General features: G+C 45.3%; 1 protein-coding gene across 3 annotated transcripts in view; it reads left to right on the top strand.

The window, feature by feature from the left end:
* The window catches only part of LOC138745673 (talin-2), a 337,585-nt gene that overhangs the window by 162,026 nt on the left and 152,272 nt on the right, over nt 1-23,287 (top strand). For all 3 annotated transcript variants that reach the window (XM_069902933.1, XM_069902934.1, XM_069902935.1), the window contains 4 exons: nt 1,254-1,352; nt 2,215-2,382; nt 3,516-3,810; nt 8,663-8,829. In XM_069902933.1, the coding sequence (XP_069759034.1) occupies nt 1,254-1,352; nt 2,215-2,382; nt 3,516-3,810; nt 8,663-8,829 (729 nt within the window). The remainder of the gene's footprint in view (nt 1-1,253; nt 1,353-2,214; nt 2,383-3,515; nt 3,811-8,662; nt 8,830-23,287) is intronic.

Consider the following 23,287-nt stretch of genomic DNA (forward strand, 5'->3'; position numbering starts at 1 on the left):
TATTAATATCAGGCATTCCTTCCTCTAGCTTCCCTTTCTCCTAACAGGGAGTACCTTCCTCAGGCCTCTGCACCCCTCCCCCTTTCACCTTTCTCTTCTTCACCTGCCAGCATGGTCCTCCTCCTCCCCCCCCCAACCCACCTCAACTCCCCCCCCCCCCCCACATTCTTATTCGGCTGTATGCCTGACTTTCGGCCCCCCGACGAAGGGGGAGGTGCCAAGGGGACGATGGGTGGGGAGCAAGGAGTGGACGAGGGGGTCACGGACCCTGCAGAAGGAGGGGAGGAGAGGGGAAGATGTGTCTGGTGGTGGGATCACGTAGTAGGTGGTGGAAATGGCGGAGGAGGATATATTGGATGCAGAGGCTGATGGGGTGGTAGGTGAGGGCAAGGGGAATCCTGTCCTTGTTGCGTTTGGGAGCGGAGAGGGCCAGTACAGATGTGTGGGTAATGGGGGAGATGCAGGTGAGTGCCAAGTTGATGGTGGGAGAGGGGAAGCCACGTTGTTTGAAGAAAGAAGACATTATTGAGGGGCACGGCCTCAGGCCTGCTGCTGGCCTCACCTTTCTCTCTCTTGACAGGTCTCCTGCAGCTTCGGCGGGTCTGCCTCCTTGTCACTCCTATTTGTGAACTGCACATTCTCCCATATGAGTTGCTCATCGAGCTGCAGCTCCAGGTCCCTAATGTGGTCGGTCAGGGGCTGCGTTTTGATGCAGCTCATGCAGATGTTGTTATCAGGGAGATGGCAGGTCTCCCAGAGTTCCCACATCTCACAAGGTGAACCCTCCACTGACCCTGTTGCCATTCTACCTCGGCACCAATACAAGATCAAAGAATAAACAATAAAATCTCACCAGAGTCTTCCCTTTGTTTCCGCCTCATCCGTTGAAGCCTCAACTCACCACTCTAACTCTGGCCCTCTTCCACGATGGCTTCTCCAGTTATCCCTCCCTCACCTTAAACTAACTTGCTCTCACACACTCCTGCCACAACTCCTTTTCTCTGGAAAGGTTGGTTGTGGATCACATATTGGTGAATGGGACTTGGACCAGCCCTGACGGACAGGTAGATAAAATCTCACTCCAGCTCAGCTCTGCCTTTGCCCCATAATCCATAGATTTGTTCTCCTCCCTTTGGGTCAGTACAGCCCAATGCAGCGAGGTTCCGCACTTCCTTGCAGGCACGTCCCTTTGGGTTTGTGGGCTGCAGTCTGTCACACGGTGAGGCTGACAAACTCTGTGCTCTGGTCCTCAGACGCGGCAGACGGTCCTGACGGCTGCTGGGAGCATTGGGCAGGCCAGCGGTGATCTCCTGCGGCACATCGGAGAGAGCGAGACGGACGAGCGGTTCCAGGTAAGTAGGCAGTGCACCCCCGGCATTTCGCGATCTGACCTTCTGCCTTCACGCTTGTTTGTCTCTCAAAGGGCTGGCGACAGTTCCTGCATTCGGTATCAGCAAATTGTTAACGCAGGATGTTACAGCAGTAGCAATTCTGCATGGGTTTTCCCCGGGTGCTCCCATTTCCTCGCACCCTCCGAAAACGTAGGGGTGTAACGGGTTCCAATGGCTGGAATTGACTTTAACTGTGTTGTAAATAACTATTAAAAAATTAACGCAGGTGGGAAGCTGAGGTGTTCATTTTTAAATTAATATTCAGACATACAGCACGGTAACAGGCCATTTTGGCCCACGAGTCTTTGCTGCCCAATTTACGCCCAATTGACCTACAACCCCTGTACGTTTTGACTAGTGGGAGGAAACTGGAGCCCCCAGGGAAAATCCACTCAGACACTGGGAGAACGTACAGTCTCCTTACAGACAGCGCAGGATTCGAACCCTGGTCCCGAACACTGGCGCTGAACAGCATTGCGCTAACTCCGCCACCCAAATAACGTGCGCTATTGTATTTAATCTTCAGAATTCATGCTCCATGTATGACTATGCCACATAATCGTCTTCTGGCTGTGCATGTGGACCTGCCGGTCATATTGAGCGCTGGAACCCCATCACAGTGTTTAAGGGGCGATTGATAATCCTCAGAAGGTGACCCTTCTACTGTGACATCTCACCTGCGCACACTCATTCATTCTCAGTCATGACTGGTGTGGGTGGGTGACTCCGACACTGGTTGGGGGAAGGGGGCGTGACCCCTATACAGTGGAGGTGACCCCTACATGGGGGAGTGAACACTGTCCCTTCTCTCTATACCTGCCAGGATGTGCTGATGAACTTGGCCAAGGCTGTGGCGAATGCAGCCGCCATGCTGGTGCTAAAGGCAAAGAACGTCGCCCAGGTGGCGGAGGACACGATCCTGCAGAACCGGGTGATCGCAGCCGCCACACAGTGCGCCCTGTCCACCTCACAGCTGGTGGCCTGCGCCAAGGTAGGTGGTGGGCAACTGGGCCACCCTCACTGACCACTCCATCTACTGGACCACCCTGATGGTCTGTCCCTGGGACAGCCCACCCCCCACTGACCACTTCTTGGGTTGGACCACCCCCGCTGACTGTTCTGGGGGCCAGACCACCCCACCACTCTGTGGGCCAGACCATCTCCATTGACCACTCTGTGGGCTGGACCACCCCCACTGACTGCTTTGTGGGCCGGATCACCCCACCACTCTGTGGGCCAGACCACCCCCACTGACCACTCTGTAGGCCAGACCACCCCCACTGGCCACTACCCTCACTGACCATTCTATGGGACTCCACACCAGAATCACACCACTCATTGGGGTCCTGACCTCATTAAGTGACAACTGTACCCATGGCCTGATGTGAGACATTCATGGATTGTGTAGCCAGGAGTTAGATCCCAGCCACTCTCTCTGAGATTCGGGAGAACACAAGAAAAGTTGGCCATCTGATCCTTCATCCATCTTGCCTGGGACTGGCTAATCGACCTCAGTGCCTCTTCCTGCATTAGTTCTATCCCCCTCAACGCCCTCTCCAACAGTTTGAATGACCTCCATACCCACATGTCCTCCTGTCCGACCCAGCGATAACCCCGAGCTACTGTCATCCGAGTCTCCCTCCTCCGCCTCTGGGTCTCCACCCTCGATACGTTCCGGAAACTTGTCAGCGCCCAAGGCCCTTCGGGAGCCCACTATCTGTACCCTCACGGATCCCGGTCCCGATCCCTGATTCACACAAGCTGGTCTCCAGCAGCCTGCTGCCTGGTTTAAGACCTTCAGCCTCTGAGCCCTCCGCCGGTCCGCTGCTGCAGTCTCCCTCACTCTGGGATGCTCTCCCTCTTGGTGGAGGGTGTCTCCTGCTTTGGTGCCCTGTGGAGTTCTGGGATGCTGATCGTGGGCACGGAGCTCCATGGGGTCTCCTACAGTCCTGGGTGTAAGAGCGGGGCCATAGGACTCTACAGAAGAGTGCTGGGCAGGCCCTGGCCCTCCTGGGTCCACAGCAGCAGCAATGCTGTCATTACCCAGGCTGCGGTCCAAGCCAGGCGCGAATATTTGCCATTGCTGGACATGGGCTTTAGTAACGCAGTTGTGATCCGGTGCAGGTGGTCAGTCCAACCATCAGCTCTCCGGTGTGCCAGGAGCAGCTTGTGGAGGCCGGGAAGCTGGTGGACCGCTCAGTCGAGGGCTGCCTCCGAGCCTGCCAGGCCGCCACCAACGATGGGGAGCTGCTGAAGCAAGTGAGCGCGGCAGCAAGCGTGGTCAGCCAGGCACTCAATGACCTTCTCCAGCACGTGCGGCAGTATGCCAGCCGTGGTGAGCCCATTGGGCGCTACGACCAGGCCACCGACACCATCATGACCGTGACTGAGAGCATCTTCAGCTCCATGGGCGATGCAGGTGAGAGGAGCGGCAGGGTGCGCATGGTACTTGGCAGTAATGCGGATATTGGACGGTGTTAAGCTCAGGAGGTGTTTACATCAGGGAGACACAGGAATTGGACGAGGTAATGCCTGGGAGGTGTTTATATCGGGGTGACATGGGAATTGAGCGGTATAATGGCTGGGAGGTGTTTACGTCAGGGAGACACAGGAATTGGATGGTGTAACACCTGGGAAGTATTTACATTGAGTGATGTGGGCATTGGACGGTGTTACTTGTGGTATGTGTTAACATTGAGGTGACGTGGGCATTGGATGGTGTAACGCCTGGGAGGTGTTTACATTGAGGTGACTTGGGAATTGGTGTAACACCCGGGAGGTGAAAGTTGTGTTCACATTGGGGAACGTCGGAAATTTGGAGAAAGTGCTTGTTTACAGGTGCACAGAACCCGAGAAGAATTTCCGTGCATATGGAGAAGTATAAACGTTGTCAGAGATAGTCAGCAGGGTGTGGTGAAGGGCAGGTCTTTTGTCACTGCCTTGAGAAGGTAGGGCAGTGGATGTGGTGCATGTGGATTTTAGTTAGAATAAACAGAACAAGCCAGAAGCAGGAAATCTCAGAGTGTCTCAGATTTACTAAAATCACAGCGTCTACAGACTTTGGTGTTTTATTCTCACCTTTATGTGGCCTGTCTCTCTACTCCCAACTTCACTGGCTCGTGGCTCCAGAGATTACCACCCACAAGGACTTGCCTTTTAGTTTCCTTCCCTGCTCCCCAAACTCACTCCACAGGACCTCATCCCTCTTCTACCCACGTCATCGATGCCAATGTGCCCCACGACCTCGGCCTGATTCCCTCCCCCATGACAATGAGGAATTGTGGCTGTTGAAAAGATTCAGCAGGTCAATCTGAAGCAGTGGAGAATGAAGAGGTTATTAACCTTTCATGAGGACTAAGATTTGAACACAAACTCATTGACTGACGCGCTGGACATTTGGAGCGGTTGGACTGTGTGGGTGTGATTTTGCTCCCAGTCAGCTGCCCCCTAACGCCCTACTCCCCTTTCTCCTGCCCCCCCCCCCCCCCCCAGCGCGAGGGTGGCAGACTGTCCTTTCCACCTCTCCCACCCAGCTCACTGCCCCATCCCTACCTCCCCCCCATCCCTGGCAGGTGGGAAAGTATTTCATATAACCATATAACCACTTACAGCACAGAACAGGCCAGTTCGGCCCTACTAGTCCATGCCGTAACAAATCCCCACCCTCCTAGTCCCACTGACCAACATCCGGTCCATACCCCTCCAGTCCTCTCTTCTCCATGTAACTATCCAGTCTTTTCTTAAATGTAACCAATGATCCCGCCTCGACCACGTCTGCCGGAAGCTCATTCCACATCCCTACCACCCTTTGCATAAAGAAATTTCCCCTCATGTTCCCCTTATAATTTTCCCCCTTCAATCTTAAACCATGCCTTCTAGTTTGAATCTCCCCCACTCTTAATTGAAAAGGCCTATCCACATTTACTCTGTCTGTCCCTTTTAAAATCTTAAACACCTCTATTAAGCACCCCCCCTCAATCTTCTATGCTCCAGAGAAAAAGGCCCTAGTCTGCACAACCTTTCCCTGTAACTCAAACCTTGAAATCCTGTCAACATTCTTGTGAACCTTCTCTGCACTCTCTCTATTTTGTTTATATCTTTCCTATAATTTGGTGACCAAAACTGTACACAGTACTCCATATTTGGCCTCACCAATGCCTTGTACAATTTCATCGTAACCTCCCTACTCTTGAATTCAATACTCCGATTTATGAAGGCCAGCATTCCAAATGCCTCTTCACCACACCATCTACCTGAGTATCAGCCTTGAGGGTACTATTTACCATCACTCCCAAATCCCTTTGTTGCTCTGCACATCTCAATAGCCTACCATTCAATGCTTATGACCTATTTAGATTTGCCTTTCCAAAATGTAACACCTCACACTTAACTGTATTAAATTCCATCAGCCATTTCTCAGCCTACACCTCCAGCCTTCCTAAATCACCTTTTAATCTACGATAATCTTCCTCACTGTCCACAACACCACCAATCTTTGTATCATCCGCAAACTTGCTTATCCAATTCTCGACCCCTACTTCCAGATCGTTAATATATATAACAAACAATAGTGGACCGAGGACCGATCCCTGAGGAACTCCACTAGTCACCGGCCTCCAATTGGACAAACAATTTTCTACCACTACTCTCTGACACCTCCCATCCAACCATTGCCGAATCCATTTCACTACCTCCTTATTTATACCTAAAACCCATTTCAGCTGAAATGGTGGCTGACTTCATGGCCAGAACAGCATCAGGTTTCATTCAAGATTGTGTAATTGTCATGTAATAAAACAGGAAATGTGATACAACACAAAATTTCCTTTAGCCTAGCGTAAGGCAGACAAAGGTTCGCTCTCACCAGAAATTGCCCAGTGCCCCTTACAGCCAGAGAATGAGAAACAAAAGAGAGTCCCTTCAGAGTCACCGAGTGTCCCTCCAGAGTCACCGAGTGAGCCTCCAGAGTCACCGAGTGAGCCTCCAGAGTCACCGAGTGAGCCTCCAGAGTCACCGAGTGAGCCTCCAGAGTCACCGAGTGAGCCTCCAGAGTCACCGAGTGTCCCTCCAGAGTCACCGAGTGAGCCTCCAGAGTCACCGAGTGAGCCTCCAGAGTCACCGAGTGAGCCTCCAGAGTCACCGAGTGAGCCTCCAGAGTCACCGAGTGAGCCTCCAGAGTCACCGAGTGTCCCTTCAGACTCACCGAGTGTCCCTCCAGAGTCACCGAGTGAGCCTTCAGCTCAACCACAGAGCCTTCAGTCCAAACCCGTCGGCATCCCGAGCTCCACATCCAAACCCCCGACACGATCAGGAAGCCCTCGGCACCCTCTTGCATCCCAGTTCCGGTACCTGGTACCCCCTTCAGATAGACGTGAGCTTATTCGGGAAAGAAGAGTGAAGTGGTAACCTGGTCCATCAGTGGCTGAGGGAGTTGGGAAAGGGAGACTCTCTGTCCATGAACCCCTTGGAAGTAGAACCTCCAGGCAGGAGCAGCAGACAAAGTCCTGGAGGAACTCAACAAGCCAGGCATCCTCCGTGGAATGCAGCAGAGGGACAATGTTTCAGGCCAGAAGCCCTTCATCAGGACTTCGAAGGAGGAGGGTTTGCTGTCTTAAAGCAAATAAGGGTGGATAAATCCCCAGGGCCTGAAATGGTATTCCCTCAGACCTTGAGGGAGGCTAGTGTAGAAATTGCAGGGTTCAAATTTAGTGTCCTTAGCCACAGGTGAGGTGTCAAAGGATTGGAGGGGAGCTCACATTTAAAAAGGCCCCAAAAGTGAGGCTGACCCCAGTAGTAGGACATTTTTGGAAGGTGTTGAGAGATCGGATATCCAATTATTTGGACAGCCAGAAACAGATTAGGGATTAGTCAACATGGCTTTGTGAGTGGTAGGTCATGTTTAACCAATCTTAAGAGTTTTTCGAGGAGGTTGCCAGGAAAGTTAATGAAGGAAAGGCTGTCGATGTCGTCTACATGGACTTTCGTGAGGCCTTTAACAAGGTCCCACATGGGAGGTTAGTCAGAAAGGTTCAGAAACTCGGTATTCCTGCTGAAGTAGTGAACTAGATTCGACATTGGCTAGATGGGAGAAGCCAGAAAGTAGTGGTGGATGGTTGCTTCTCAGACTGGAGGCCTGTGACTAGTGATGTGCCACAGGGACCAGTGACCATTGTTGTTTTTCATCTCCATCAATGATCTGAATGATAATGTGGTAAATTGGAGCAGCAAGTTTGCAGATGACACTAAGAATTAAGGCGGTGTGGGCGGTGAAGAAGGTTTTCAAAGCTTGTAGAGGGATCTGGACCTGCTGGAAAAATGGCAGATGGAATTAATGCAGAAAAGTATGAGGTGTTGCACTTTTAGAAGGACAAACCAAGAAAGGACGTACAAGGTGAACGGTCGGGCACTGAGGAGTGCGGTAGAACAGAGGCATCTGGGAATACCCTGAAGAGGTGTCACAGGTGGATAGGGACATAAAGAGCTTTTGGCATATTGGCCTTCATAAATCAAAGTATTGAGTACAGGAGTTGGGTTATTATAGTAAAGTTGTGTAAGACATTGGTGAGGTAAAATATGGAGTATTGTGTTCCGTTCTGGTATGAATAAGATATAGAAAGAGTGCAGAGAAGATACATTAGGATGTTGCAACAGGTTAAGATTTTATTCCCTGGATTGTAGAAGAATGAGGGGAGATTTGATAGAGGTCTTTAAAATGATGAGGGGGATAGACAGAGTAAATGTAGATAGGCTTTTGGCACTGAGGAAAAGTAAGATACAAACTAGAGGACCTGGGTTAAGGGTGAAAGGGAATAAGTTTAGGGGGAACATCTTCACACAGAGTGGTGGAAGTGTGGATCGAGCTGCCAGCTGAAGTGGTGAATGCAGGATCAATTTAAGAAGAATTTGGACAGGCACATGGATGGGACAGGTATGGAGGGCTATGGACTGGGTGCCAGTCAGTGGGACTAGGCAAAAAAAAAATGGATCGACACATGGTGTAATGTTCTATTCTCTCTGAATAAAAAGGAGAGAGGGAAATTTATTTTTAAATTTAGACATACAGCCTGGTAACAGACTTCTCTGTCCCATGAGCCCATCCCTGTGGTGGAGAGAGGGTGTGATCTGATGACACTCAACTGGGGAAAGTGGTTGACACTGAGGAAGGGTAAAGGAACTGGGTTGCTGAGGAAGTGATGTAAGCCGAAGGTGCAGGGGGGGTTACCAGGGTGTCTGGCCATGAGTGACAGTGATCTGTCGTCTGTGGCCTGCAGGGGAGATGGTTCGCCAGGCTCGGGTCCTAGCCCAGGCAACGTCGGATCTGGTGAATGCCATGAGGTCAGACGCAGAGGCGGAGAGCGACGTCGACAACTCGAAGAAGCTGCTGGCAGCTGCCAAGCTCCTGGCCGATTCTACAGCAAGAATGGTGGAAGCAGCAAAGGTAACTCCCCCCTCTCCCCCTTCCCACTGCTTTCCTCCAATACACTGGAAGCTATTTGCTAGGACATGGTGATCTTCAGCTCGTGTTCTGGTTGGGAATCCTGCGGTTTCCTTTAACTGCCCTGTGACGTGACCACCAGCCACGAAACCACTGGGGCAGGTTCTCGGGGAAAGCATGTTGGATCGTGTCCATGGGCATTTGGCCAAGGTGGGCCTGGGGTGAGGGATCTCCCAAGGATCTACCCAGAGCCCTTGTTGTGGAGGGATCTCCCCAGGTCTTAGGATGAGGGATCTCCCTAGTTCTTTGGGTCTGAGGGATCTCCCAGATCTCTGGTGCCAGTCTCCTTTTGATGGCTATCTCCACAGTTGCTGCTTTTCCCCTTCTCTGACTGTTTTCCTGTAGCTTGCCCTCTGCTCATTGTGGTGTGTGCCGAATCTAACACCTCTCAACACAACATCTTTTTCTGGGAGATTGGGATCTGGTGCAACTATTCTTGTCCTGTCTTCAACTCCCCAAATCCAATGACGACCATCCATAAAATTAGACAAGAGCAGATCAGTTAGCCAGTCCTGAGGGCCTGGGTTCAGGGTTTGTTGGTCTCAGAGGTCCTGAAGACCAACTCCGATGTTGTATTTGGTGAATTGTGTAATGTGTAGCCTGGTGCCAGGAGGGAGGAAACTCATCTGCTGGCTGGTGGTGAAATCTCATCCTCTGGTAACTTTCAGGTAGGGAATCTGCTGCCTCAGTATCAGGGAAACGCCAAAGTCTGCAGGCGCTAGGATTGAGTGCATTGCACAAACTCAGCAGGTGGTGAAACACGAAAGCCTGCAGATGATGCGATTGTAATTAAAAACACAGAAATGCTGGAAGAATTCAGCAGGTCCCACGATGTTCATAGGAGGTAAAGATATATAACTGATGTTTCGGGCCTGAGCCCTTCTTCAAGGTATCTCGTCAGTTATGAATCTTTACCTCCTATGGATGCAGCGATGCCCTGCTGAGTTCCTCCAGCATTTTTGTGTGTTTACTAAACTCATCAGGTCACACAGCATTCAGGATCCTCCGTGACCTCCCAGAGTCCCCCCAGACTAGTCACTGGTCCCAGCTATTAGGTTTGGGTCAGTGTAACACGTCATCCAGAGCAAGCTCCGTTAAATTTGTCTCCACAGCAGGGACCAGATTGTTTCCAGTTCCCATCTGTCAAATTTTGAAAGATGTCAAAACTATTTTCTGCAGTTGATGTTTAAATTCCCCCTTGATGCTGTTTAAATCATTTGGTATGGAATCAAGCAGTGCTTAATATAATTGATTGATTAATAAATGTGGCAGTGAGAGATGGGACTTGGGCTGGATAAAGCCTCGTTGAAGGCTGTGTCAAGGAAGAGCAGCTGTGAGAGGCTGGCAGCGGAAGGCTCTGAGTTTTTTATGCAGAGACGCAAGGTAAACTGGCCGGGGGGGTGAAGGGGGGTCCGACTTCAGAGTGAATGTCTAAGGTCAAAAGTCATAGGATCGGAAAAAGGCAATTCAGCCCATCGAGTCCGCCCCAGCTCTGTTGAGGTTGGGACTGCCGATTGTGTAATAGTCCCGGAGAGAGCTAAATTCATAGCAACAAACCTCACCTCGATTTTTTTTTAATTTGTTTTAAAATTTTTTATTTTTCACACCATAAATCACGTTAGCCATGATATACACTTTTCCTTTTTCACACATATACAGTGACTTTTTCTCCCCCACCCCCCTCCCTCCTCCCAAGCCACCCCCCCACCCCCCCCTCTCATCCATTTTAGGTATACAATCTAGGTTGCATTAAGCCAGTCAGACAATGTTGTCATTCAACAAAAATACACCAGAAATTCTACTGAGTCCATTCTTTTCTTTTCTTCTCCTTCCATCAACTTAGGTAATATTTGTTCCCGGTAGGTTTTCGCTATTGTATTTAATGTAAGGCTCCCATACTTGTTCGAATATTTCAATATTATTTCTTAAACTATATGTTATTTTTTCTAATGGAATACATTTATTCATTTCTATATACCATTGTTGTATTTTCAAATTATCTTCCAATTTCCAGGTTGACGTAATACATTTTTTTGCTACGGCTAGGGCTATCTTAACAAATCTTTTTTGTGCATCTTCCAAGTCAATTCCAAATTCTTTATTTTTTATGTTACTTAGGAGAAAGATCTCTGGATTCTTTGGTATATTGTTTTCTGTTATTTTATTTAATATCTGATTGAGATCATCCCAAAATTTTTCTACTCTCTCACATGTCCAGATTGCATGAATTGTTGTTCCCCTTTCTTTTTTACATCGAAAACATCTATCAGATACTGTTGGGTCCCATTTATTTAACTTTTGCGGTGTAATGTATAGTCTGTGTAACCAATTATATTGTATCATACGCAGCCTCGTATTTATTATATTTCTCATCGTTCCAGAACATAATTTCTCCCATGTTTCCTTTTTTATCTTTATATTTAAATCTTGTTCCCATTTTTGTTTAGTTTTACCATTTGTTTCCTTATTCTCCTTTTCTTGCAGTTTAATATACATATTTGTTATAAATTTTTTGATTAACATTGTATCTGTAATCACATATTCAAGGTTACTTCCCTCTGGTAAACTCAAATTGCTTCCTTATTTATCTTTCAAGTAGGATCTCAGTTGGTAATATGCCAGCGCTATATCTCCAGTTATATTGTACTTATCTCTCATTTGTTCAAAGGATAAGAATCTACTTCCTGAAAAACAATTTTCTATTCTTTTAATCCCTTTTTTTTCCCCATTTTCTAAAGGAAAGGTTGTCTATTGTAAAAGGGAGTAGCTTATTTTGCGTCAGTATTAGTTTTGGTAATTGATAATTTGTTTTATTTCTTTCTACATGAATCTTCTTCCATATATTGAGGAGATGGTGTAATACTGGAGAAGTTCTATGTTGTACCAATTTTTCGTCCCATTTATATAATATGTGTTCAGGTATCTTTTCCCCTATTTTATCTAATTCTAATCTCGTCCAGTCTGGTTTTTCCCTTGTTTGATAAAAATCTGATAGGTACCTTAATTGTGCGGCTCTATAATAATTTTTGAAGTTTGGCAATTGTAAGCCTCCTTGTTTATACCATTCTGTTAATTTATCTAGTGCTATCCTCGGTTTCCCCCCTCTCCATAAAAATTTCCTTATTATTTTCTTTAACTCTTTGAAGAATTTTTCTGTCAGTTGTATTGGCAATGCCTGAAATAAGTATAGTATCCTTGGAAAAATGTTCATTTTAATACCGTTTATCCTTCCTATCAGTGTTAGTGGTAGCTCTTTCCAATGCTCTAAATCGTCCTGTAATTTTTTCATTAGTGGATTGTAATTGAGTTTATATAATTGGCCTAGATTTTTGTTTATTTGTACACCTAGGTATCTTATTGCCTGCATTTGTCATCTGAATGGGGATTCCTTCTTAAATTTTGAGAAATCCGCGTTATTCATAGGCATTGCTTCACTTTTATTTACGTTTATCTTGTATCCCGACACTTCTCCATATTCCTTCAATTTCTTATATAGTTCTTTTATTGATAGTTCTGGTTCTGTTAAGTACACTATCACATCATCCGCAAATAGACTGATTTTATATTCCCTGTCTTTTATTTTTATTCCTTTTATATTATTATCTATTCTTATCGATTCTGCTAGTGGTTCTATAGCTAGCGCAAACAATAATGGTGATAGTGGGCATCCCTGCCACGTTGACCTGCTTAAGTTAAATTGCTTTGATACATGTCCATTTACTGTCACTTTCGCTAACGGTCCCTTATATAATGCTTTAATCCAATTAATATACTTCTCCGGTAAACTGAATTTTTGCAATACTTTGAACAAATAATTCCATTCTACTCTGTCGAAGGCCTTCTCTGCGTCTAAAGCAACTGCTACTGCAGGTGCTTTATTTCCTTCTACTGCATGAATTAAGTTAATAAATTTACAAATATTGTCTGTTGTGCGTCTTTTTTTGATAAATCCAGTTTGGTCTAAATTTACCATTTTCGGTACCTGTTCTGCTAATCTGTTTGCTAATAGTTTAGCTATTATCTTATAATCTGTGTTTAGCAAAGATATTGGTCTATATGACGCTGGTGAGAGTGGATCTTTCCCTTGTTTTAGTATCACTGTAATTATTGCTGTTTTACATGAATCTGGTAAGTTTTGTGTCTCATCAATCTGGTTGATTACATCCAGGAGGGGCGGTATTAATAAGTCTTTAAATGTTTTGTAGAATTCTATTGGGAATCCATCCTCTCCTGGTGTCTTATTATTTGGTAATTTTTTTATTATCTCTTGTATTTCTACTGTTCCAAATGGTTCTGTTAATTTATTTTGTTCCTCTATTTGTAGTTTTGGTAGTTCAATTTTAGTCAAAAATTCATCTATTTTCCCTTCTTTCCCTTCGTTTTCAGTTCGGTATAATTGTTCATAGAATTCTCTGAAGTTTTCCTTAATTTCTTTTGGATTATATGTAATTTGTTTGTCTTTTTTCCTTGTTGCCAATACCATTTTCTTAGTTTGCTCTGTCTTAAGCTGCCATGCTAAGATTTTGTGTGTTTTTTTCACCTAGTTCATAATATTTCTGTTTTGTCTTCATTATATTCTTCTCCACCTTATATGTTTGTAATGTTTCATATTTTATTTTTTTATCCGCCAATTCTCTTCTTTTGGTTGTATCTTCCTTTATTGCTAATTTTTTTTCTATGTTTACTATTTCCCTTTCCAACTGCTCTGTTTCCTGATTGTAGTCCTTCTTCATCTTGGTTACATAACTTATTATTTGCCCTCTAATGAATGCTTTCATTGCGTCCCATAGTATAAACTTATCTTCCACTGATTCCGTATTTACTTCAAAATACATTTTTAATTGTTTTTCAATAAATTCTCTAAAATCCTGTCTTTTAAGTAGCATGGGGTTTAATCTCCATCTATACATTCTTGGAGGGATGTCCTCTAGCTTTACTGTCAGTATTAAGGGTGAATGGTCCGATAGCATTCTCGCTTTATATTCTGTTTTTCTTACACTATCCTGCATACTAGCTGATAACAAAAATAGGTCTATTCTTGAGTATGTTTTATGTCTAGTCGAGTAGTATGAGTATTCCTTTTCTTTTGGGTTTTGTTTCCTCCATATGTCCACAAGTTTCATTTCTTGCATTGATTTAATTATAAATTTGGTTACTTTGTTCTTCCTGTTAATTTTTTTCCCCGTTTTATCCATATTTGGATCCAAATTCAGATTGAAATCCCCTCCTATTAGTATGTTCCCTTGCGTATTAGCTACCTTCAAAAAGATATCTTGCATAAACTTTTGATCTTCTTCGTTAGGTGAATATATATTAAGTAGATTCCAAAGCTCCGAATATATCTGACATTTTATCATAACATATCTCCCTGCTGGATCTATTATTTCCTCTTCTATTTTAAATGGCACATTTTTGCTAATTAATATAGCCACTCCTCTTGCTTTTGAATTATACGATGCTGCTGTTACATGTCCTACCCAATCTCTCTTTAATTTCTTGTGCTCCAAATCAGTTAAGTGTGTTTCTTGGACAAATGCTATATCTATTTTTTCCTTTTTCAGTAAATTTAGTAGTTTCTTCCTTTTAATTTGGTTATGTATTCCATTAATATTTAAAGTCATATAGTTCAGCGTAGCCATTTTATATTTTGTTTATCTTCTCTTTCCGTTTTTCCATCATTACCTTTCCTCCTTTTCTATTTCTGTTTTCTTATTTTCAACTCTTTACAAGACAACATTCCTACAACATCCAACATTTTTCTTATTCTCCTATTTATATCTTCTTTATCCCCAATCTCCCCTTCCCCTCCTGAGTTGTCCTTTATCCCTTGTCGGACAACCACATCTCCCCTATCCATTTGGATTTGCGAATCCACTCGCAAGCGTCAACTGATTTTCCCCCACCCAGCCCCCCCCAGAAAAGATTTCACTTTTCATATGTCACAAAGGTCACTCTTTTAATTCCCTCCTTATTCTCTCTATTCCATTACCTTCCCTTATTAATTCTTGTCTATACTATCTATATTTTCCTCTAATTACAGATACTTTCACGTATGCACATTGTCTCTATTCACTCTTATACCTCTTTACCCGCATACATATCAATCGTGGTCATTTTTACCCTCATTACCCGTCTTCATCCATCAGTCTATTTTTGTCTTTACCCACATACATATCAATTGTGATCATTTTTACTCTCATTACCCGTCTTCATCCCTCAGTCTATTTTTGTCTTTACCCACATACATATCAATCGTGATCATTTTTACTCTCATTACCCGTCTTCATCCCTCAGTCTATTTTTGTAATTGTTCTGCAAATTTTCGTGCTTCTTCTGGATCCGAGAACAGTCTGTTTTGTTGTCCTGGAATAAATATTTTCAATACCGCAGGATGCTTCAGTATAAATTTATACCCTTTCTTCCATTAAATCGCCTTTGCTGTATTGAACTCTTTTCTCTTCTTTAGGAGTTCAAAACTTATATCTGGATAAATGAAGATTTTTTGCCCTTTATACTCCAGTGGTTTGTTGCCCTCTCTTACTTTTTCCATTGTCTTCTCCAGTACCTTTTCTCTTGTAGTATATCTTAGGAATTTTACTACAATAGATCTTGGTTTTTGTTGTGGTTGTGGTTTAGAGGCCAATGCTCTATGTGCCCTTTCTATTTCCATTTCTTGCTGTAGTTCTGGACATCCTAGGGTCTTAGGGATCCACTCTTTTATAAACTCCCTCATATTCTTGCCTTCATCTTCCTTAAGGCCCACTATCTTTATGTTATTTCTTCTGTTATAATTTTCCATTATATCTATTTTTTGAGCTAGTAGTTCTTGTGTCTCTTTAGTTTTTTTTATTAGATTCCTCCAATTTCTTTTTTAAGTCTTCTACCTCCATTTCTGCTGCTACTGCCCGTTCTTCCATCTTGTCCATTTTTTCCCCCATTTCTGTTAAGGTCATCTCTATTTTATTTATTTTCTTTTCTGTGTTGTTTATTCTTCTTCTTAAATCATTGAATTCCTGTGTTTGCCATTCTTTAAATGACTCCATGTATCCTCTAACAAGAGCAAGTATATCCTTTACCTTGCCTTTCCCTTTATCTATTTCACTGTATTCTTCCTCTTCTTCTTCCTCTAGTTTGACCATCTGTTGTTTCTTTGCTGCCCTTTCCTCCTCTTCTTTCTTGTTTCCATTGTCTTCTGTGGTCTCTTCTTGCTGCAGGTGTTCTGCAGCTGTCGTTGCCGGCTGTGGAGATCGACTCCCCAGCTGGTCCCCCCTCCCGTCGGTGTGTTTTTTTTTTCATGCGCGGTTGCGCACTTTTACTCGGCTCTATGAGCCATTGTTGTAGTTCTTTTTCTACCGACCTGAGGTAGCGGGCTCCTCTCTCCACAGCGGGCCTCTTCGGACAGGTAAGGCCTTCACCTTTTTCCTCCGTTGTCTTCTCTTCCTCTCTTCTTACCGTTGATTTTGATTTTTCTTCTTTTATCTCCATCTTCTTTCCACCTTTATACTCACTTTTCTTTAACTTTTATTTCTGTGCCTTTGTATTTTCTCTTGTTTTTCCCGACTTTTCTGGAGAGGGCTGGAGTTCTCCGTCCGGCCACTACTCCATCACGTGACTCCTCCCCGATTTTGTTGAAGTGAAACGAGAAAATCTGCTGACGCTGTGATTGTATTTTCAATATCATCAACTTGAAAGTTCTCAGTGCAAAAAGATGCAGTACACATTTAGACTTAACACGCACATGGACAAACGATATATATGCAAGACGTATATACTAAAATAAAATTGTTTAATATCTCAGAGGGTTTGAGCAGTTTGAGAAAATTGCTGGAGATACTCTACATGTCATGCAGAGTTCTTAATGTTGCAAAGATAAAAATGCAGAAGCAACGTTTTGGGCGTGAGACCTTGGTCAACCTTGTTGAAGCTGTCTTGTGGTGGGAGGAGCTCAATCCTGTGAAATGGATATACTATCTGTTTTTCTTTAGTCTTAAGCATGGTAACAGGCCCTTTTGGCCAACAAACCCGTGCTGCTCAATTACACACAATAACCTACAACCCCCTTAAGTTTTTTCTTTGAACGGTGAGAGGAAATCGGAGCCCCCGGAGGAAACCCACGCAGACACGGGGAGAACATGCAAACTCCTCACAGCCAACGTCTGATTTGAACCCCACTCCCGATCGCTGGCGCTGTAACAGTGTTGCGCTAACTGCTACACCAAGCATGATTGATTAACCTGTGGGATAGTTATGTTCTTTGTTTCACACCTGGAAGATTCATTCAGAGACTTTCTGTTGCAATGATTGGAGGGAGGTGAGGCTCAGGGCAGGACCAGGCCGTCAGCTCTAATGTTCCCAGCAGGAGGCCTTTGGCAGGAGTTACCTCAGAGAACAGCCTTGCACTCAAGATGAGGTCACTCCTGAAGGGTGTGCCATGATGTATATCAGGGAGGCCCAATGCCCACAATGAATGGTCGGAACCCAGGGCGTTCTGAGGAAGAGCGGAACTTCAGTATATAAGATCGAAGATGTATAGAGGAAGCAGGAAGGTGGTGAAGAAGACACACCAGATGATTGGCAAAGACTTTTGGAACAAAGAGGTTATGGTGCAATGTTTGGAGTACTGCATCCAGACTGGTTGCCCTGCCTGCAGGAAAGGATGTGGTTGGAATGGAGAGCAGGCAGAGGAAGCTCACGGGGAGGTGGCCTGCGGTGGAGAAAGTGGGTCCAGGGAAAAGACTGATCAGCTTCAGTAAGTCTTTCTTTGAGTTGAGGAGGGTGAGGGGATGGAAGGTGCAATTGAGCAATGCAGGGTACACGGGTACAGTAGAGGGTGAGAAACTCTTACCCTAGAGCTGGGACACGGGTTTAAGGTCAGGAGGGATTTTTTTTTTAAACTTTATTTAAAATTTTATGACATGAATAAAATAAAAATTACATTTTAAAAAATAATAAAAAAATAAGATAATAAAAATTAGAATACTACATCATTAAACTACACAAATTAACCCCCCCAATAATTATAACACATTAATCATCTAATTTAAAATTAGTCCAACCCTCCCCCCCAAAATAAAGAGTGAAGAATTAATTAACAATGTTGTAAATAAAATAGAAAAAACCCCACTTACAAAAAGGATAAAACTTAACAACAAAAATAATTACTAACAACAAAAAAATCAATACTAAAATAATACCCTTAAACATATATTTAAATCAAACATAATACATGTATTGAACAAATGAAATCCACTTTAAAACTGTTCAAATATTAAAATCATATATCAACCACATATCTGTTATACAAAAAATCATAATTAATAATACATAAATACAGAATTTCCATTAATACCAAGTTTCCTTTATAATTCATCGAGAGAACAAAAACATCCCTTAGAAAAACAATCAGATAAACTTTTTATTCCCTTCCTTTCAGTGTCTGAAAAAAAAGTTCAAACTCTTATAAAATTCTCCATATTCTTCATTTATAACATCTTCAAAATTCTCTATTGAAATTAACTTAATTTTATTAAACTCTTCTCCCTCAATGTATTTGTACTTAATTTTCTTCTTTTTCTTCTTATCACCTTTCCCCTCATCTTCCTCTTCATCTAATTCAACATCCTCAATTTTTGACTTATTATCTTCTGTGACATTATCCTCTTAAAAAAGAAAGAAAAAAGAGAAAAAAAAAACCTAGGTCAGGAGGGATTTGAAGAAGATTTGCTCTTGAGCTGGTTACTTTGGGGTGGAGGTGAGAAGTATTGAGATGGAATGCCATGGCATAGAAGCCTCCAGTACAATAACAACGTTGTACAGAAAGGTGTTCGATGAATGTTCTTTCCATGCAGAGATTCCCAGAGACTGACAGTGATCCTACACAGACTAACTGAGAGACCATGAACAGATCAACGGGAGATGGAGAGACCCAGAGACAAGATAGATAAGCCTTAAGGAATGAAAAATTGGTGTTAAGATACAGAGGAACCAAGAAATGTCCACTAACCTTATGCTGACCGGGTGAATGACCGTTGTTGCTCAGAATGACTTGGGAGGACTGGAGCATACCTCCAAGGGTTTGTCATCAAGCGCAGTCTAAGCACGATACTGTGGAGAGATTTTACAGAGAGACCAAAGGTCTGGGGATTGTCTTGTGAACAACTATTTTGAGAGCAGGGATGTGATTTTGAAGCTTTATAAAGCACGTGAGACCTCACGTGGAGTATTGTGAGCAGTTTTGACCTCCTCAATTAAGAAAAGATGTGCTGAAGTTGGAGAGGGTTCAAGAGAAGTTCACTGGGATGATTCCGGGAATGAAAGGGTTATCACATGAGGAGCGTTTGACAGCTCTTGGCCTGTACCCATTGGAATTTAGGAGAACGAGGAGGGATCTTGTTGAAACATTGCGAATGTTGAAAGGCATGGACAGAGTAATAGATGTAGAAAGGTTGTTTCCCACGGTGGAAGAGTCTAGAACAAGAGGGTACAATTAATGATTGAAGGCTGTCCACTTAGAAAAGAGATGTGGAGGAAATTCTTCAGCCAGAGGGTGATAAGTCTGTGGAATTTGTTACCACGGATGGTTTTGGAGACCAGGACATTGGGTGTATTTAAGGCAGAGATTGATAGATTCTTGATTAACAAGGGCATCAAAGGTTATTGGGAGAAGGCCAGGCGGTGGGGCTGAGTAGGAAAATGGATCAGCTCATGATTAAATGGCAGGGCCGACTCTATGGGCTGAATGGCCTGTGTCTGCTCCTATGTCTTACAGTGATAACAATGAGGTTGCACTGCTCAGTAGAACTAAGGGACTGGGAGTAACTGGCAACCCCTTCCTTCAACAACAATCTTTTATCTTTTCAGCCACGACAAATCACTTTTCTTTGGGTTTTCGTGTCAAAGGGAAACTGGTTTTTCCAATGCCATGCCCTCCTAATCAGCTGTGGCCTACTCCCCATTCACACCTTGGTTTGGATCAGCGGAACTAAAGTTCACCTCAGTGCAAATCAGTTAAACATGGCGAGGTTTGTTGCATCAGAGTCTTGGCATAATGTAGCATCAGTACCTGAGTTTAGGCAAAGATGCTAGCTTTCTAAAAAAAACAGCGCTGCCAGAGCTTCTCTGCGAGGTCCAACCGCCCAGACTGATTACCACCAGCACTGCCAGAGCTCTACTCCGCGGGGTCCAACCGCCCAGACTGATTACCACCAGCACTGCCAGAGCTCTACTCCGCGGGGTCCAACCGCCCAGACTGATTACCACCAGCACTGCCAGAGCTCTACTCCGCGGGGTCCAACCGCCCAGACTGATTACCACTAGCGCTGCCGGAGCTCTACTCCGCGGGGTCCAACCGCCCAGACTAATTACCACTAGCGCTGCCAGAGCTCTACTCCACGGGGTCCAACCGCCCAGACTGATTACCACCAGCACTGCCAGAGCTCTACTCTGCGGGGTCCAACCGCCCAGACTGATTACCACTAGCGCTGCCGGAGCTCTACTCCGCGGGGTCCAACCGCCCAGACTGATTACCACCAGCACTGCCAGAGCTCTACTCCGCGGGGTCCAACCGCCCAGACTGATTACCACCAGCACTGCCAGAGCTCTACTCCACGGGGTCCAACCGCCCAGACTGATTACCACCAGCACTGCCAGAGCTCTACTCCGCGGGGTCCAACCGCCCAGACTGATTACCACCAGCACTGCCAGAGCTCTACTCCGCGGGGTCCAACCGCCCAGACTGATTACCACTAGCGCTGCCGGAGCTCTACTCCGCGGGGTCCAACCGCCCAGACTAATTACCACTAGCGCTGCCGGAGCTCTACTCCGCGGGGTCCAACTGCCCCGACTAATTACCACCAGCGCTGCCAGAGCTCTACTCCGCGGGGTCCAACCGCCCAGACTGATTACCACCAGCGCTGCCAGAGCGCTACTCCGCGAGGTCCAACTGCCCAGACTGATTACCACCAGTGCAGTACAGGTTTTAAATCGCCTGTTATTTTAAAATCCAACAACTGCAGGGTCTGGACCCAAGATCAACAGCACCCACGAGGGGTTGCAGACTCCAGGGGTAGCAGAGGACTGGTGCAATGCACCAGAAAACAGACAGGGAGAACACCCCCTTCCCCCAATCCGAGAAGGAGAAGCAGAGGTGACCCTTGGGACGGTGACCATGGCAGCGGACTAGTGAGGGGCTTTGAAGCTAAAGAATGTACAGGAGGTGGGCTGTAGGTGACTGGAGGGGAGGTACCCACGCAGGATGAAGGGTGCTGGTGAATACGGTCAATTAACTCGCACCAGGTTACAGACTACTGGAGACTGGCTGAAGGGGTGCCAGGTATCGGAACCAGGATGCGAGAGGGCACTGGAGGTGTGCGTCTGGAGCTTGGCAGACTAAAGGAAATTTTGTGGCAATAAAAATAATCTTGGATTTCTCTTCTGGCCAGCAGCCAGGGTCTGTTACTATTTTGGCAGCTGTGGCCTTGATGGACTGGTTCATGTGGAGTTGATGCATAAATTGGTGGGAAAATGCTCCAATGGTCCTGGTCTAATTTCAGATTTCCCGGAAAGAGATGATCTTTAGTGAGATGAGGTGCTTCCCTGAAATTCTCGACTAATCTGTTCCACAATCCACAAATGGAATGTGAATTCCATGAAGCAGCAAAAGATGGATGGTGGTCCCACATCTTGACCACTCTACCTGGTCTCTGCCCACTGCTTGGCAACTCTGTCTGGACTGTGCCCACTACTTGGCCACTCTGCCTGGTTTCTGCCCACTACTTGGCCACTCTGCCTGGTCTCTGCCCACTACTTGGCCACTCTGCCTGATCTCTGCCCACTACTTGGCCACTCTGCCTGATCTCTGCCCACTACTTGGCCACTCTGCTTGCTCAGTGGATACTGACTGCTCCACCAATCGTCCATTCAGGGTTGGCCCATCTTGGCCTGTGCCTCCTCCTGCTGGCCCTTCTCCTCTCAGTTCCAGGGAATCACTCTGCTGACCTTCCTCAGTACCTCGTGATTGAAATGTTAAATTTTTTAATTTAGACAGACAGCACGGTAACAGGCTCTTTTCAACCCACTCGTCCAAGCTGCCCAATTACAACCACTTGACCTACAACCCTTGGTACGTTTTGAAGGGTGGGAGAAAACTAGAGCACCTGGACACAGGGAGAACATATAAACTCCTTATAGACTACATGGGATTCGAACCCCGGTCCCAATCGCTGGCGCTGTTATAGTGTTGCTCTAACTGCTAAGCTAACTGTCCAGCCTGTTCAACTCCTTTGTTCCAGCTCTAAATCCAGGGAATTTTCTCTGCATTTCATCGAACCCTTCCTGAAACAAACTGTGTACAGTTCTCCATGTACATTTAACCAGCACCTGGTAAAGGTTCAGCAACACATTAAATCCCATTCTCCTCAGAATAAAGCTCAATATTCTATTAGCTTTCCCAATTTTATTGGCCATATCTCGCAGCAAACGTTGTCTTCTTAGCCCTTGTCACATTTCCACTAGCTCTCTCACTGTCTCTTCCCTTTTCCCTCTGTCTCCTTTCCCAGAGCCAACATCAATTCTCTCCCTTCCTCTTATCATATCCAATTAACACCTTTTGTTGGTCTGGACTCCTCCCCTCCCATTCTTCCCCCTTAATCTCTAGTCTTTAATTAAGATGCCTGCCTCCTTTTGCTTATACCTTGAGGCAGGGCTCAAGCCCGAAATGTCGGTAATAGATCTTTACCTCCTATGGACGGTGAGAGACCAGCGTTTCTGTAAGTTTTTAACTACAATCTCAGCATCTGCAGACCTTCGTGTTTCATTCCTGTTATCCCTCTGTACCATAGTATTTTGTTGTCTCTTTCCATTTTAATCCTTTGTAAATCTTCCTTTCAAAATAAATAGCCCCTTTTCCCACACTAAAAACACACAGGGGTTGTAGGTTAATTGGGCTATTTGGGTGGCACGGGCTCATGGACCATAGGGGCCTGTTATAGCGCTGATTGTCTAAATTTAATTTTAAACAAAAGTTATGCTCCATCTGCCCACGTCCAATCACACATTTATATTGCTTTGGAAGTCCTCCATGATATATTTTCAACTTGCCAAACCATTTGCGTTTGGGTTATCAGTAGGATTGGTTCCAATGCACCCAGTCCCTTCATCTGAGTCATTGTTCCAGGTTCTAAGCTGAGAGGTTCCAGCACAGATCCTCCTGGCCCCCAGCACGTAGCACTGGCCAATCCGAAAAGGGCCAATATTCCAACTTTTTAACTAAAGGCAGTATGGTTAGCGCGACGCTGTTACAGCGCCAGCGATCGGGACCAGGGTTTGAATCCGGCTCAGACTGTAAGGAGTTTGTATGCACTCCCCGTATCTCTGTGGGTTTCCTCCAAAGCGCCCGGGGGGG

The sequence above is a fragment of the Narcine bancroftii genome, chromosome 11 (genome assembly GCF_036971445.1).
Source record: "Narcine bancroftii isolate sNarBan1 chromosome 11, sNarBan1.hap1, whole genome shotgun sequence".
Classification (NCBI taxonomy): domain Eukaryota; kingdom Metazoa; phylum Chordata; class Chondrichthyes; order Torpediniformes; family Narcinidae; genus Narcine; species Narcine bancroftii.